General features: G+C 41.2%; 1 protein-coding gene across 6 annotated transcripts in view; it reads left to right on the top strand.

The window, feature by feature from the left end:
* The first annotated feature begins 3,064 nt into the window (after positions 1–3,064).
* LARP1B (La ribonucleoprotein 1B) overlaps positions 3,065–15,208 on the top strand; it is a 126,210-nt gene continuing 114,066 nt past the window's right edge. For 4 of the 6 annotated variants that reach the window (XM_027956279.3, XM_060401023.1, XM_004017256.6 and 1 more), the window contains exons 1-3: positions 3,065–3,960; positions 13,496–13,554; positions 13,917–13,976. In XM_027956279.3, the coding sequence (XP_027812080.2) occupies positions 3,456–3,960; positions 13,496–13,554; positions 13,917–13,976 (624 nt within the window). In that variant the 5' untranslated portion in view covers positions 3,065–3,455. Of the gene's footprint in view, positions 3,961–4,176; positions 4,815–13,495; positions 13,555–13,916; positions 13,977–15,208 lie in introns of those variants that run through there. The other 2 variants (XM_027956280.3, XM_060401024.1) reach the window with 2 other exon arrangements.

Genomic DNA, 15,208 nt, shown 5'->3' with positions numbered 1-15,208 from the left:
TTGGGCTTCAAAATCACAGCAGATGGTGACTGCAGCCATAAAATTAAAAGATGCTTGCTCCTGGAAAGAAAAACTATGACAAATCTAGATAGCATATTATAAAGCAGAGACATTACTTTGCTGACAAAGGTCTGTCTAGTCAAAACTATGGTTTTTCCAGTAGTCATGTATGGATGTGAGAGTTCGAACATAAAGAAGGGTGAGCACCAAAGAACTGATGCTTTCAAACTGTGGTTGGAGAAGACTTGAGAGTCCTTTGGACTACAAGGAGATCAAACTGGTCAATCCTAAAGGAAATCAGTCCTGAATATTCATTAGAAGGACTGATGCTGAATCTGAAGCTCCAATACTTTGGCCACCTGATGTGAAGAGCTGATTCACTGGAAAAGACCTTGATGCTGGGAAAGAATGAAGGCAGGAAGAGAAGGGATGACAGAGGATGAGATGGTTGGATGGCATCATCAAGTCGATGGTCATGAGTTTGAGCAAACTCTGGGAGTTGGTGAAGGCCAGGGAAGCCTGGTTTGTGGCAGTCCATGGGGTGCAGAGTTGGATCTGACTGAGCGACTAAACTGAGAACAGATACCATTTTAACAGGCTTTTGTAAAAGAGACTGAAGAAGTACCTGGGGAAATTCCAAAAGGCTGATTATAACAGGAAGATCACCTAGTTGATAGGTAAAAGCATAAGGCTTCACCGATAAGAGTAAGTGAAGATGGTGCGTGCTAAGTTGCTTCAGTCCTGTCCGATTCTTTGTGACCCTATGAAGTGTAGCCTGCCAGGCTCCTCTGTCCATGGGAGTCTCCAGATAAGAATACTGAAGTGGGTTGCTATTTCCTCCTTCAGGGGATCCTCCTGACCCAGGGATCCAACCTATATCTCTCTCTTACATCTCCTGCATTGGCAAGCAGGTTCTTTACCGCTAGCACCACCTGGGAAGCCCAGTAAAGATGGTGCCTCTCTGGAAACACACTTTAAGGTGGACGTACAATGACTTATTTAATTGGAAACGGGCTTTCCTGATAGCTCAAAGGTAAAGAATCCACCTGCCATGCAAGAGATGCAGGTTCTATCCTGGGGTCGGGGAGAGTCCCTGGAGAAGGAAATGGTAACCCACTCCAGTATTCTTGCCTAGGAAATCCCATACGCAGAAGAGCATGGCTGGCTACAAGCCATGGGATCACGAAAGAGTCAAACACGACTTAGCAACTAAAGAACAATGACTGGAAAAAGGTTTATAAGGTTGCTTCAGTTCAGTCACTCAGTCATGTCCAACTGTTTGCGACCCCATGAATTGCAGCACACTAGGCCTCCCTGTCCATCACCAACTCCAGGAGTTCACCCAAACTCATGTCCATCGAGTCGGTGATGCCATCCAGCCATCTCATTCTCTGTCATTCCCTTCTCCTCCTGTCCCCAATCCCTCCCAGCATCAGAGTCTTTTCCAATGAGTCAACTCTTCACATGAGGTGGCCAAAGTATTGGAGTTTCAGCTTTAGCATCAGTCCTTCCAAAGAACACCCAGGACTGATAGAATGGACTGGTTGGATCTCTTTGCAGTCCAAGGAGACTCAATGGAAAAGACTCTGATGCTGGGAGGGATAGGGGCAGGAGGAGAAGGGGACGACAGAGGATGAGATGGCTGGATGGCATCACCGACTCGATGCACATGAGTTTGAGTAAACTCCGGAGTTGGTGGACAGGGAGGCCTGGCGCCTCGATTCATGGGGTCGCAGAGAGTCGGACACGACTGAGCGACTGAACTGAACTGAACATATATCCATTCCATGAAAAAGTATTTGGACTACGGGTTAATTCATAAACAACGGTTCTCTACAAAGCAAAGCAAAACAAAACCTTGTATAAAAACAAACAGTGCTTCCCTGGCGGCTCACTGGTAAAGAATCCGCCAGTTAATGCAGATGACATGTGTTAGATCCCTGGTCAGGGAAGACCCCATAAATGCCCAGCAACTAAACCCATGGTCCACAACTATTGAGCCTGTGCCTTAGTGTCGGAGCCGCAACTACGAAGCCCTGGAGCCCTAGAGCCTGTGCTCCTGCAACAAGAGAAGCCATGAAGTGAGAAACCTGATCATTGGAACTAGAAAAGCAGTACCCCTCGCAGCAAGAAAGACCTAACACAACCCCAAATAAACAAAAAAGAACCTAACATATAGCACAGGGAACTATATTCCATATCTTGTAACAAGCTATAATGGAAAATAATTTGAAAAAGAATATATATAACTGAACCCGTCTGCTGTACACCTGAAACACTTAAAAATTTTTTTTTAAAAGACACAGACAAAACCTGTAACTTTTATTTTTTTTTAAGCCGGCTTAGTATTAATCTGTTTTACTCCTAAGCACTTAAAAAATTTCGGATTGTGGGTGGGAATAAGGGCGGGGAAATGCACTAATTCTGGTCCCGGGGCAAAGGTTTCTTAAAGTTACCTATAAATTACAGTTTTTTATTTTTGACGTGACTCAAGATCACAGGTGACCACAGTGCCTGAAAACGCCAGGGGAAATCTTTTCACCGGGCGAAGCGACGGACGAGGGGAGCAAATTGGCCCGGTGGTGGAGGAGGGACCCTGAGGCCCATTCGGGAGCCGCCCGGGGTCGGCCGCCCAGATTACCCACTTCACCCCGAGGGAACTGGTCTTCAGGGCCCGGGGTAAAGCGACCCCAGCCCCCGGCTGCCCAGAGCCACGTGCGTCGGGCGCCCCGCCCCTCCCTCATAGCCGGCCGAGCGAGGCGCAAGCCCGTTGCGAGTCACAGAGGCCTGGTGCGCGCCCCGCCCCTGTGCCCGTAGCAAGGGCCGCCGTGGCCCGGGAGCCGGGGAATCGCCCTGTTCGCCCTCCTTTCCCCTCGGCTGGCCGCTGGGGCGGGGCCGGCCCTCAAGCAGGGCGGCACCCAGGCGGGCTCGTCAGTCACCCACCGCGGGCGGCGGCCTGGCGAGGTCCGGAGCCGGTGAGTAGCCACGTCACGCTCCTCCGGGAGGCCCCGCCCCCGCTCCGTCCTCTCGGACCGCCCCCTTTCCCGGCCCCGCCTCCGCCCCCGAGAGCAGTTACCGGCAGAGGTAGCGCGCGCCTCTCCGATTCTGCTAGAGGTCCTCAAGCCTCGGCTTGCGGTGCTTTTGCCTCAGCCCGCGCCGGGTGAGGGCACGCGGCTGCGGCTGCGACGCCCGGCGCGTGTTGGCAGGCTCGGGGCTAGCGCCGCTGAGGCAGGCTGGGCCGACGGGCGGTTAGCGCCCCGTTCGACGCGGGGAGGGGCGGCACGCCGAGAGCTGCACGGCCTCCTCACCCAACGCGGGCGGCCGTGGCGACGGCGGCCGGGTTCTCGGGTTCTCTTCCTCAGGCCAGAGCCAGTCGGTGTCCCGGCGGAGCGACGGGCAGCCGGGCTCCCTTGCCCCGGGCCCCCCCTGGCTGGGGCGGCTGGGGCAGGGGGACCATGTCTGCTCGCGTTCCAGTGCCCGCCGCTCACCCTCGGGAGGAGCCTCCCGCGGCAGCAGCTGAGAGGGAGTCGCTGGCGGCCGCGGCGAGCCGGCAGGCCGAGCAGCTAGCCCCGGTCGAACGGGAGGGCAAGGAGGCGGCGAGGGAGGAGAGGGCCGCGACCGCCACCAGCGCGGGGGCGCGGGGTGAGCCGTCGCCGGCGCCGGTGCTGGGACACAGCGTGCCTCAGGCGGCGGTGCCTGTGAAGCCCCTGGCGCTGCACCTGGCGCACAAGGCGCGCGGGCCAGGGGGCCCCTTTGGCGGGGAGCCGCCGCGACCGCTGCCGCGGGACCCGCCGGCCGAGAACGCCCGGGAGGAGGAGGCAGCGGCCAGCTCTGAGGAAAAGCTGCAGCCGCCGCCGCCGCCGCCGAAGGAGAATCCCTGGACCAGAAAGCCTCCTCAGCACCTGTCCCCCGCTGGGACGGGGCCTCTGCCGTTGCTCCCACTGGAAACCTTGGAGGCAGGTCTGTGGCTCCTCTGCGGTGGGCACCGGGAGGGTGTGTGCAGGGGCGACTCGTGGCGACCAAGGCTCCGCGGGGCTGGGGGAGGGGCAGGGGCAGGGCTCCTTGCCCTGTCAGTCGGAGGTGTTTCGTTCCAAGGTGTCATTCATTCTGCCTATTTACATAAATGGACATCTGGGAAGGGAGCGACAGGAAGAGGTGGGACCTCGGGTTCTCCTTGACTAGTGGGGGCACGGCGGGAGCGATGGAGCTGAGCCACTCCGCTGGCACTGCCTCAGTTTTGTCTTGCCCCCACGTGGTAGTGACTTGGGAAAGCTGACTTGAGGAAGATGTTCAGTTCATCCTACAGAAGTTTCTGTAGACTTTTTGAGAAGAGGTGAAGCAAGTCGGACGGGGGATTTATTTATAAATGGAAGCGTGGTTGTGAATTTTTATTATGAAATAATTGATAAGCTGAAAATTGTCAGGGTTTTCAAAACGGTGCTAAGTCATATTAAAAATGAGACACTATACTGCAGTTGTTAGTAAAAAGTTTTGAGTTCATAATTGTGGTGGAAAATTGTTGAAATAGGGTAGTTGACCAGAGAGTGAATTGCTCATTAGGTGAATAGTAGTCATAGTAGTCTTATGGTTCAACGGTCAAGAATCCTTCTGCCAATGTAGGGTATGCCTGTTGGATCCCTGGGCCGGAAAGATCCCCTGGAGAAGGAAATGACAACCCACTCCAGTATTCTTGACTGGGAAATCTCATGGACAGAGGAGCCTGATTGGCTGCAGTCCATGGGTCGCAAAGAGTCGGATACAACTTAGCGACTATATAACAACAAACATTCAGTTACCTGTCCTTCCTAGAGGAGGTAAGATTGTGCCACTGAATTTAATGCTGACCAATGCCCTGTGTTCCCTAGAGATTTATTTTGGTTATAACAACTTCAGGGTTTTTTTAAGTTAAATAGATATCCCAAATAAAACGAAGACAAACTAGTTTTGCTGTCTAAGTTGTAGTTAAGTTAAACTTCTCATATAGAAATTACAGCTGTTTACTTACAAGTGTTTGCTCTTCTTAAAGGTTAACAGTGAAACAGGGACAATTCAAGCGTGTTTACAGGGTTGTGAGGATCAAATGAGACTAAGGAATGGTCAAATATAAGGTGATAGTTATAGACACATATTGCAGCTATAGTAACATTTCTTCTAAGGAACTCCAATAGAGGGAGATAAGTGTTAGTTGGTTTGCACAGTAGTAATCATTTTTTAATGCTGCAGAACTTTAAACAAATAGTTTAAAGTATAACTTTAAACAAACAGTTATTTTACATCAGAGGTTTGATGGTCTTTAAATGATCATTTGATAAACCTTAACACAAAAAAATCTACTCAGAATTTTTTCTCTAAATTTAAACTTGCCACCATTCTCTCCTAGCTGCAAAGCTCTATTTGTTTACCACTGTTACTAAGTGAAGGGAACAAAAGTCTTAATTTGAAAACTTTAGTGAATCTTAATGTCTGTCTCACCTCCCTACTTTGAGACTTACACATATTATACATTATAGTCAGTGATCTACCAAAAAAAAAAAACACCTCTTGATTTTACAATTTGACAGGTTTTAAGACTCAAATTTTAATTGGAGATTACCTTGCTAAAATATTTAACAGTTTAATATAATTAGCCTGCAGGTGCCTTCATTAGGGACTTTAATCTTTGTTGCAGATTAAGCATCTGCTGATGAACCAGGTGTGGTTCATAGGGACTTTAATTTTGCCAATGTTTCTCTGTAGGCAACATTTCTATTCTTGGAATCTATTCGGTACCTGCAGGAATACTGTTCTTTATACTTAGAGTGCTGTAGTAACTTTATAGTCTATCCTCAACACTGACTCTGTACTTCTATGCAACTTCTGTTCGAAATTGAAAAACTCTGTCTAGGTAACTTAGATAAGAGTTTGTGGAGTAGAAATGCACAATTTGCATTCTAGACCAGACTAAACTACTATCTAGCTAGTTGACTTTTGGCAAGATTTCTGGGCCTTGTAAATGAATGAAGTGGATATATTTTCTTTCATTTCTTAATACCAGAGGGCCTTCTGTAACCTAAATCTGCCAGCTTTCTATTTTCCTGAGTAAATTTGCAACTTCAAGAATAATGATATAGGAGCAGACAGATGCCCTTTATGGTTCAGAGTCCAGAATAGGTGCAAACTTAGGGGAGTGTTAAATTAGTACAATAAATCTTTTTCGTTGGAAGCCTATGTGATTTATCCTATAAACCAAGAGATTCATGAGAGGGAAAGAGGATATTAATTATGCTATAATATCAGAATTAAACTTACGTTTTTCCTAGCCAAACCAGAATTTACTATCACTCACTTAATAAAGTACCAGAATTCCATCCATAAAATTTTTGCCAGAAAGTTTACTACCAGAGATAGAAACATAGGAAATGTAGCAAAGTATTTCTGGACTTGTAGTCATGATTTTTTTTGTTAGAACCTGGAGTTCTAACTGAATTGCAAGTGAGGAGTTCTTCAGCCCTGTGACACACTTTCCTTCACTTTGGGAATGGTTCTGGCTTGTGTATTGGTGTTTCTGGTAATCCAGATAAGAACCTCTTTTCAGCCAAAGCCTGGCCCACAAGAGAGCCTAGAATAGTATCATTGTGGTCTTAAGTTCTTGTCAGGAGACTAGAAAGAATTGTTCCCCGATCCATGTTTAAAGTATTTTACTTATTTTGAAGACCTTTACTAAAGTTACAGTATGGGATTTATGAGTCACTTACCTTGTACCCATGGTTATATTTTGCATATTAAAAACCAGCTTTCTAAATTTAATTTTTACTCACAAAAATATTGATTTGGGGGCTTGCCTGGTGACCTAGTGGTTAGGATTTGGCTCTTTCACCGCAGAGGGCCTGGTTCAATCCCTGGTTGGGGAACTATCCTTCATGCTGAGAGGTTGGGTCACAATACAAAAAATTATTTTTTTCTTTTTCATCTTTAGTCTTCTTGACCCCATCAACCTTTTCTCCAAGTGTGTTTCCCAGAAACCTCAAATAAGCTTACTGTAAATCCAATAACGTTTTACTTAAGTTATATAAGTTATACATAAATGTTTTTATAAACACAGAAATTTGCTGTTCCCTTCAAAAAGAAAAATGGTCACGTTACCAGTTTATTGAATATCCTTTCAGACCTTTCTGTGAAATTATTTCCAAATACAGTGTTTTGTATGTGCATTTAGACTTTTCTCAATTTAAAATTTTACCTGATCCTTTTATTTTTCTTTACAGTGAGTTTTTAAATTATATTAACAGTAGTTTCAGGTGTGTGATTCAGATTTGCATATACATATTGTGGACTTCTCTGGTGGCTTAGTGGTAAAGAATCCACCTGCCAATGCAGGGGATGCGGGTTCGATCCCTGGGTCAAGAAAATCAAGATGATGCTAGTGGTAAAGAACCTGCCTCCAGTGCAGGAGACTTCAGAGGCACAGGTTCGATCCCTGGGTAGGGAAGATACCCTGGAGAAGGAAATGGCAACCCACTGTAGTGTTCTTGCCTGGAGAATCTCATGGACAGAGGAGCCTGGTGTGCTACAGTCCATGGGGTCCCACAGAGTTGGACACGACTGAAGCGACTTAGCATTCCTGCAGAGAAGGAAAAGGCAACCCACTCCAGTATTCTTGCCTGGAAAATCCCATGGACAAAGCTGCCTGTCAAGCTACGGTTCATGGGGTTGCAAAAGAGTTGGACACAAATTAGCAACTAAACAACATTGCAAAATGATCATCATATATTTAGTTAACTACCATCTACATACTTTTTATAAAATTTTTTTCCTGTGATAAAGTTGATGCTTTTTAGTCTAAACTTTAAAAAATTGCAGAGAAGTGGTCAGTTATAACTGATGTGGTCAGTTTAGCCATTTTCCCATTAATCAACGTCCTGGTTGTTTCAAACATCTTTATGCATTTCTCTTATATACTGTCTAATTTACTCTAGGATAGCTATGTGGAATTGTTAGGTCACAGTGTATTTGTTGACAGGTTGTTCTCTAAAGTGACTACAGACTGAGTCTCAATTTTAGAGTCTGAGAAGTAAGTAGGCTTTTTTACATATTTTTTTAAGGTACTCATTTACTGTAATAAAATGGCATTTGATGACATTTCTCCCTTAAATATAATAAAACCATGTGATTAATGATTGATAACTGTCAATGCCTTTTCTTAATTAAAACTTTGCTAAAGATTATGGTCATGAAAATTAGAGTAAAATCACCTATCATGTTGAATTTTTTTGTTCTCACTATCCAAGCTTTTCAAATGAATTGTTTTCTTATCAGGAATTGTTTCCTTATAGATTAAGATATTACAGTAATATTCAAAGTTGTATTTTGGCTCACCAATAATTGAAAAATGGATATATGAAGATCATGTACTTGTTTATATATACGTATATACTTGGAGGCATGTATGTATATGTGTGTGTGTATGTTAGATACATATACATATGTATATACACATATACATATGTGTGTGTGTGTATATATATATATATATACAGTGTATGTATATATATATTGGAGCTTAAATTTCTTAGGCTTCATCTGTCTGAAAATTTTTAATTAAAGTTTCTATATTTCTAAATTTTTAGGTTGGCTTTCTTTTTCAGTCTTAGATTTTTATCTAATGACATACTGGGAGAACAGCTTCCTCCATTTTGTTTGGAACATGGGAATATGAAAATATTTTCTTGGTCTTGTTTTACATGTTCTATATGTGTGTATAAAATTATATGTAGAATCTGGTGTATTAATACATACAGATTTTTCTTATTTCTTAAGTTTTGCATTATTTTTTATAAATGTACCAATACTATAACTACTATATTGTTGAATATAGGAGTTACATATTTATTTTTTGGCTATGTCACACAGCTTGTGAGATCTCTGGAACAGTTTTCTAGAGCAGTGACGGCAGTGAAAGCCATGAATCCTAACTATAGGCTACCAGGGACCTCCCTAGAGGATATCTATTTAAATACAGTTATCTAGGGAACTTCCTAGAGGTTATTTGTTTTAATGAAGTCCGGTGGATCTTCCAACCCATGGATCAAACCTGTGTTTCCTGTGTCTCTTGCATTGGCAGCCAGATTCTTTACCACTGAGCCACCTAGGAAGCCCTTTACCTGCTACAATGAACATATTTTTTTGGCTGTGCTGCTCGGTAAGCAGGATCTTAGTTTCCAGACCAGTTGAACCCACGTCCCCTGCAGTGAAAGCATGGAGTCTTAACCACTAGCCCGCCAGAAATCCCTACAATGAAAATTTTATACAGACATCTTTGTATCTTGTCTTGATTCTCAGATAATTTCTAAGAAATGGAATTTTTTCATTAAAATGTGTATGCATTTTATTAATTTAATTTTTAAAAACTTTATTGGATTCCAGTTGATTTACAGTGTTGTGTTAGTTTCAGGTGTACCTCAAAGTGATTCAGAATGTATATTCTTTCTTTTTCAGATTATTTTTTCATATAAGTTATCATAAAACATTGAGTACAGTTCCCAGTGCTATACAGTAGGTCCTTGTTGCTTATCTTTTAAAAGGATATATATATATATGTGTGTGTGTGTGTGTGTGTATATATATATATATATATATATATATATATGTAGTAGTATTACTATTTTGCCATGTGGCTTGGGGGTTTTATTTAGTTCCCCCACCAGAGATTGAACCCAGGCCCTTGGTAGTGAGAGCAGAGTCCTAACTACTGGATTGGCAGGACATTCCAAAAATAGTATATACATTTTAAATGACAGATTATCCTTGAAAGATTCTACTACTTCATATTCATTCCAACAGCATGAGAGAAATGTCCATTTATACAGGGTTCCCAACGCTTGGCATTTTCTTTTTTGTCAGAATAATAGGTGAAAATTGTTTTCACTCAAATTTCTTAGTGCCATTTCATGTTTGGCCACTGCTATTTCGTTTTTGAATCGTGTTTATCTTTTATTCAGATTTGTTTTTTTAAAGCTCATGTCATTCTTTTAACTGAAAAAAGAGTGGGTTGATGAGGTGGTCTAAGAGAGCAGCACAAAGGACTTCCTTATGTTGAATTTGGGAATTAGACAAATGTATTCACAGTTGGCGTTGCACAACTGCGTGTTCCCTTTCTGCCTCTGTTGGGTAGTCTACCCTGTGTGGTTGATAGCATGAAGGAGCAGACCAGAATGCTTATTACTTTTTGTGGACAGCTAGCTCCCAAAGGAAGGAGGGGAAAGGTGCTGGCTTTGCAAGTCAGTTCTTTTCCTAAACTTACTAATCAGGAAACATTGTTTCTGTGGAAACAATTGTGACTTGGGAACAGGAATGTTCCAGGACAGTCTTCCTTTTAAAAAAGTAAATTAACTATAAGTGCCACTTGGTAACCAGTATTAAGAAATCCCTCTTTCCTATCCCAGAGTATCCAGCCACAGTGGCCAGCATAATTTGTCAAATATCTTTTGATGAAAATAAACTACCATATTGGTAAACTATATATCCAAATTACAATGTGTACTTAAAGATACTCTTGTCAATAAAATGTCAGAATTATTGAGGGCACAGAGTTAAATGTGGCCTATTTTCCCATATATTACCTGAGGAAGAGTTAAAGTTGAGAGATTAAAATTTAAACAAAATAATTGGTTGAAGTAAAAATCTCTCTTCCTTTTATTTTTAAATGTGTGAAGAAATAAAGATCAAGATTCTTCCTTCCTGCCTGCCCTGCTTGGCTTGCGGAATCTTTTGTTCCCAAATCACGGTTTGAACTCAGGCCTCTGGCAGTTAGAGAACTGTGTGCTAACCACTGAATCGCCAGGGAGTTACCTCCAACTTTTTTTTTTTTGAAGTATAGTTGATTTACAGTATTAGGTTACCTCCCCAACTTCTTTTAGCCAGAGGTTATAATCAGTGTCTGTGTAGGGTATGGCACCATGTTGATTTTTAAATCAAAATGATTATTAACTTACGTTCAAATATTTTTGTTTGTAAATAACTTGTCATTTAATACTGAAGTTTAAAAGTTTATGTGGTCAGAATAATTTTTAAATTTCTGACCTTAATTTTGTGATTATTAATGTCTTCTTGATTTGTAATAAAACTCACTTTTGTGGCTTATCCCTAACTACTTCCCATTACATCAAATAGTTTGTGTAAGGCTGTGTTTTGTAACCACCAGGCAATAGTTTACTTGACTTAGCAATATTTTAGAATGTGTTTTTACTTGGCTGAGGGAAAAGTCTTTCAAATGTTTGACACTGTGTAACTTTCATAAAATACATGTGCTATTTATAGAATATACCTTAGTCAAATTCCAGATAATATTTGACAAATACTGTTTTTGTTCAATTTTTTTCCTGCTTCCCTTTTTGTCCTACCTGTCCATCATATTTTTTTCTACATCTCATTTTTCTTAATGAAGTATTTATCCCTATGCATATTTACATGATGTATACATTTCCCTGTAGTAGTTTCTGTAGACTTTTTAAGAAGAGGTGAAGCAAGTTGGAGAAGGGGAATTTATTTATAAATGGAAGCGCAATTGTGAATTTTTTGTTATGAAATAATTGATAAGCTGAAAATTGCCAGGGTTTTCAAAACAGTGCTAAGTAGTCATATTAAAAATGAAACTGTACTGTGTTTGCTACTGAAAAATTTTGAGTTCATAATTGTGGTGGAGAATTGTTGAAATAGGATAGTTGGACCTGAGAGTGAATTGCTCATTAGGTTAATAATAGTCTTGTGGTTCAACGGTAAAGAATCCTCCTGCCAGTGTAGGGTATGCCTGTTGGATCCCTGGGTTGGAAAGCTCCCCAGTGACAACAAACTCCAGTATTCTTGCCTGGGAAAATCCCATGAACAGAGGAGCCTGATTAGCTGCAGTCCGTGGGTCGCAATCAGTCGAACACGATTTAGTGACTACACAATATGCTTCCCTGGTGGCTCAGATGGTAAAGAATCTGCCTGCAGTGCAGGGGACCCAGGTTTGATCCCTGGGTTGGGAAGATTCCCTGGAGAAGGGAATGGCTACCTTTGCTTGGAGAATTCCATGGACAGAAGAGCCTGGTGAGCTACAGCCTGCTGCTGCTGCTAAGTCGCTTCAGTCATGTCCAACACTGTGCCACCCCATAGACAGCAGCCCACCAGGCTCCTCCGTCCCTGGGATTCTCCAGGCAAGAACACTGGAGTGAGTTGCCATTTCCTTCTCCAATGCATGAAAGTGAAAAGTGAAAGGGAAGTCACTCACCCGTTTCCAACTCTTAGCGACCCCATGGTCTGCAGCCTACCAGCCTATGGGGTTACAAAGAGTGGAACATGACGGAGCGACTGACATTTACTTACACATTTACTTGTGTCCCTAAAGTATAAGGAAGTGTAGAGCAAATAGCCATGTACTCACTATCTGCTTTAGAAATATAATTTCTACAATATTCACACTCCTTGTGTGCCCATCCCTGGGGATGTCGTCATCCTTCATCCAGCTTCCTTTCATAATATCTTATTTGAATTTTTCTGGTTTTAACTCAAATCATTTTATTTTACTCTGAATTGGTCATTGCCATGATTTATGGGGTTCATTGTTTACTAAATTATTGTGTTTTCTGTTTATTCAACTTTAATATTTACTTTAGGGCATGTTTAACTAGATAATCATCGTGCTAGAGAAAAAGACATTTTAAAGCTTCATTTGGAGACTATTATTAACCTTCATTGTGTTCTTATTCAAGATAGGGACAGGTGATGATACTGTGATAGTCTTACACATGCTTTTACAGACATCTGTTTTATTTTTTATGGTTTGATTCTAGAGATAAGCTATTTTGGTTTTTCCAAAGACAAATTAAAGTCTTCTGACTTATTTTCTGGATGCTTCTTGATGTATGTGAATATATTTATATATACAAATATATGTATTATATATATAATATATGGCTTCCCTGGTGGCTCAGTGGTAAAGAATCCACCTGCCAGTGCAGGAGATAAGGGTTTGATCCCTTGGTTGGGAAGATCCCCTGGAGAAGGAAATGGTAACCCATTCCATTTTTCTTGCCTGGGAAACCACATGGACAGAGGAGGGCTCTGGAGGGCTACAGCCCGTGGGGTTGCAGAGTCAGACACTACTTAGCAATTAAACAGCAACAATATATATAATGTATATAGAAAAATACATCCCATTGGGAATTGATTCACCAACTTTACAAAAATGTGTTATATTTCTAATTTTTCCATGTTACACCTGTTAGTGAAAGGACTGGTTCTGTCAGTTCAGTAAGCTGTTAATATTTTCTTCTTCTTTATTTGAACACTGAAGACCACTTTCAGTCCATGTTTGAAATGTGGTTGATTTCTTGTTAGGAATTGGAGTCTTAGAACTTTGCATTTTGTTGAAAATAATGACTACATTGACTTACTGAAATTGGTTTAATTGTTATTTTGTCAAATATTTTAAGTGATACGGTTATAAAAACCAGTTCTTTGTTTTGTTTTTTTTTAGAGCTCAGTTCCCCCAAAATTATAAAAGCAGGAAAACTCAAGACAAAGAAATCCAATAAGGTATACTTGACAATAAATAATTTTTGACTATTCTGAAAGGAGCTCCTCAGATTACTGTGTATTTTTCTCTTCTGTCATTAATGTTTGATGTTAATATACTAGAGAATTGTAGCTTTTTCAAGATCTCCATATGCATATGTTATCCTGCATCTATCAGTTTAGTCAAAGTTGTTAATCGTTGTTAATAAGACCAAAGCGTTCTTTCTGGGTTCTGTTGTTGGGAGAAAGTTTTGGATTAATTTGGCAAATGTCTACATATCGATGAATGTAGATGATTTTAAAAGTTACATTTACTTTTAGAAAAATCTTTTTCTATTTTAAAAATTCCTAATTTGTATAACACTTCTTTTATTACTTCTTAGGCTAGTGATTTCAGCGATATGGCAAACTGGCCAACACCAAGTGAATTAGTGAACACTGAAGTGAGTATTCTTTTAAAACCTTTTTTTTAATAAAGGGAAAGTATTCTCATTTCACATGCCAACTTTATTTTACTTCAAATTTAGAGAATCACATTGATAAAGTACCCATTTTTCAAATACTTTGATTTCTTTCATCCTGTTGCCTTCTTCTGGTTGTATTCTCAGGACCATATATTTGGAAAGGTTGGGGTATACTGGGATGTCAACTTCATGTTATGCCTACAAATAGAGTATTTTTTAATGTAATGTCTAATTGAAGCCCGTTTTGTATTTCAAAATTTATTTTATATATGTTTGAGTAAAATTTTTCCAATGTGTTGAAGTATTAAGTCTTTATATATACATACATATGTATAACATATCAAAAGATGCTCAGTATATGGATTTTTTAAAACAGTTTTAGATTTTTATGTTTGCTTTATTTATTTATGACTGTGTTGGATCTTTATGCTGCTGTTGGGCTTTCTCTAGTTATGGTGAGCAGGGGTAGAGCATAGGCACAGCAGTTGTGGTGCACAGGCTTAGTTGACCCCAGGCCTGAGGAATCTTCCCGGACCAGGAATTAAACCCATGCCCTCTGCATTGGCGGGTGATTCTTAACCACTGGACCACCAGGGAAGTCTTAGTAAATTGATTTCTGATTTAACTATGAAAGAAGTTCTAAAAAGATATTCTGAAATAGTCTATCAAAAAGCTTTTTAGTTCCTTCCCTAGCTGTCCGGGTGTTAAGACCATGCTTCCACTGGCAGGGGCATGGGTTCAATCCCTGGTTGGGGAACTAAGATCCCACATGTTGGAGCCATAGCCAAATAAAAAAAAATAATAATAAATAAAGAGGGTTTTCTTTTTAAAGAAGTAGTGTATATAGTCATCTGGTTCCATGGTTTCATTTGACACTGTACATTTTGTTGTTTGTATTTTGTGCAGTAATATCGGAGTATAGTTTAATATATATGAAACAATTGATGACTAAACAACATAATGAACTGTATATGAAGGGTATAGTCTGATACCCTTTGACCTGTAAAACTTTCTCCACAAACAGGATAGTGAACTTGATTTGTAATTCTTCCCTGTTATGTCCCTCTCCACACCATTATCCCAACCACTGATAAGCTGTACTTAGTTAATTTGCCCTTTCTCCAGTTTAAAAAAAATTTTTTATTGGAGTATAGTTGATATACAATGTATTTACTACAGTTTTATGTAAGTGGAGTTATACAGCATGTATT

Source organism: Ovis aries, chromosome 17 (assembly GCF_016772045.2).
Source record: "Ovis aries strain OAR_USU_Benz2616 breed Rambouillet chromosome 17, ARS-UI_Ramb_v3.0, whole genome shotgun sequence".
Classification (NCBI taxonomy): domain Eukaryota; kingdom Metazoa; phylum Chordata; class Mammalia; order Artiodactyla; family Bovidae; genus Ovis; species Ovis aries.
This window is presented reverse-complemented; position numbering and strand designations above follow the sequence as displayed.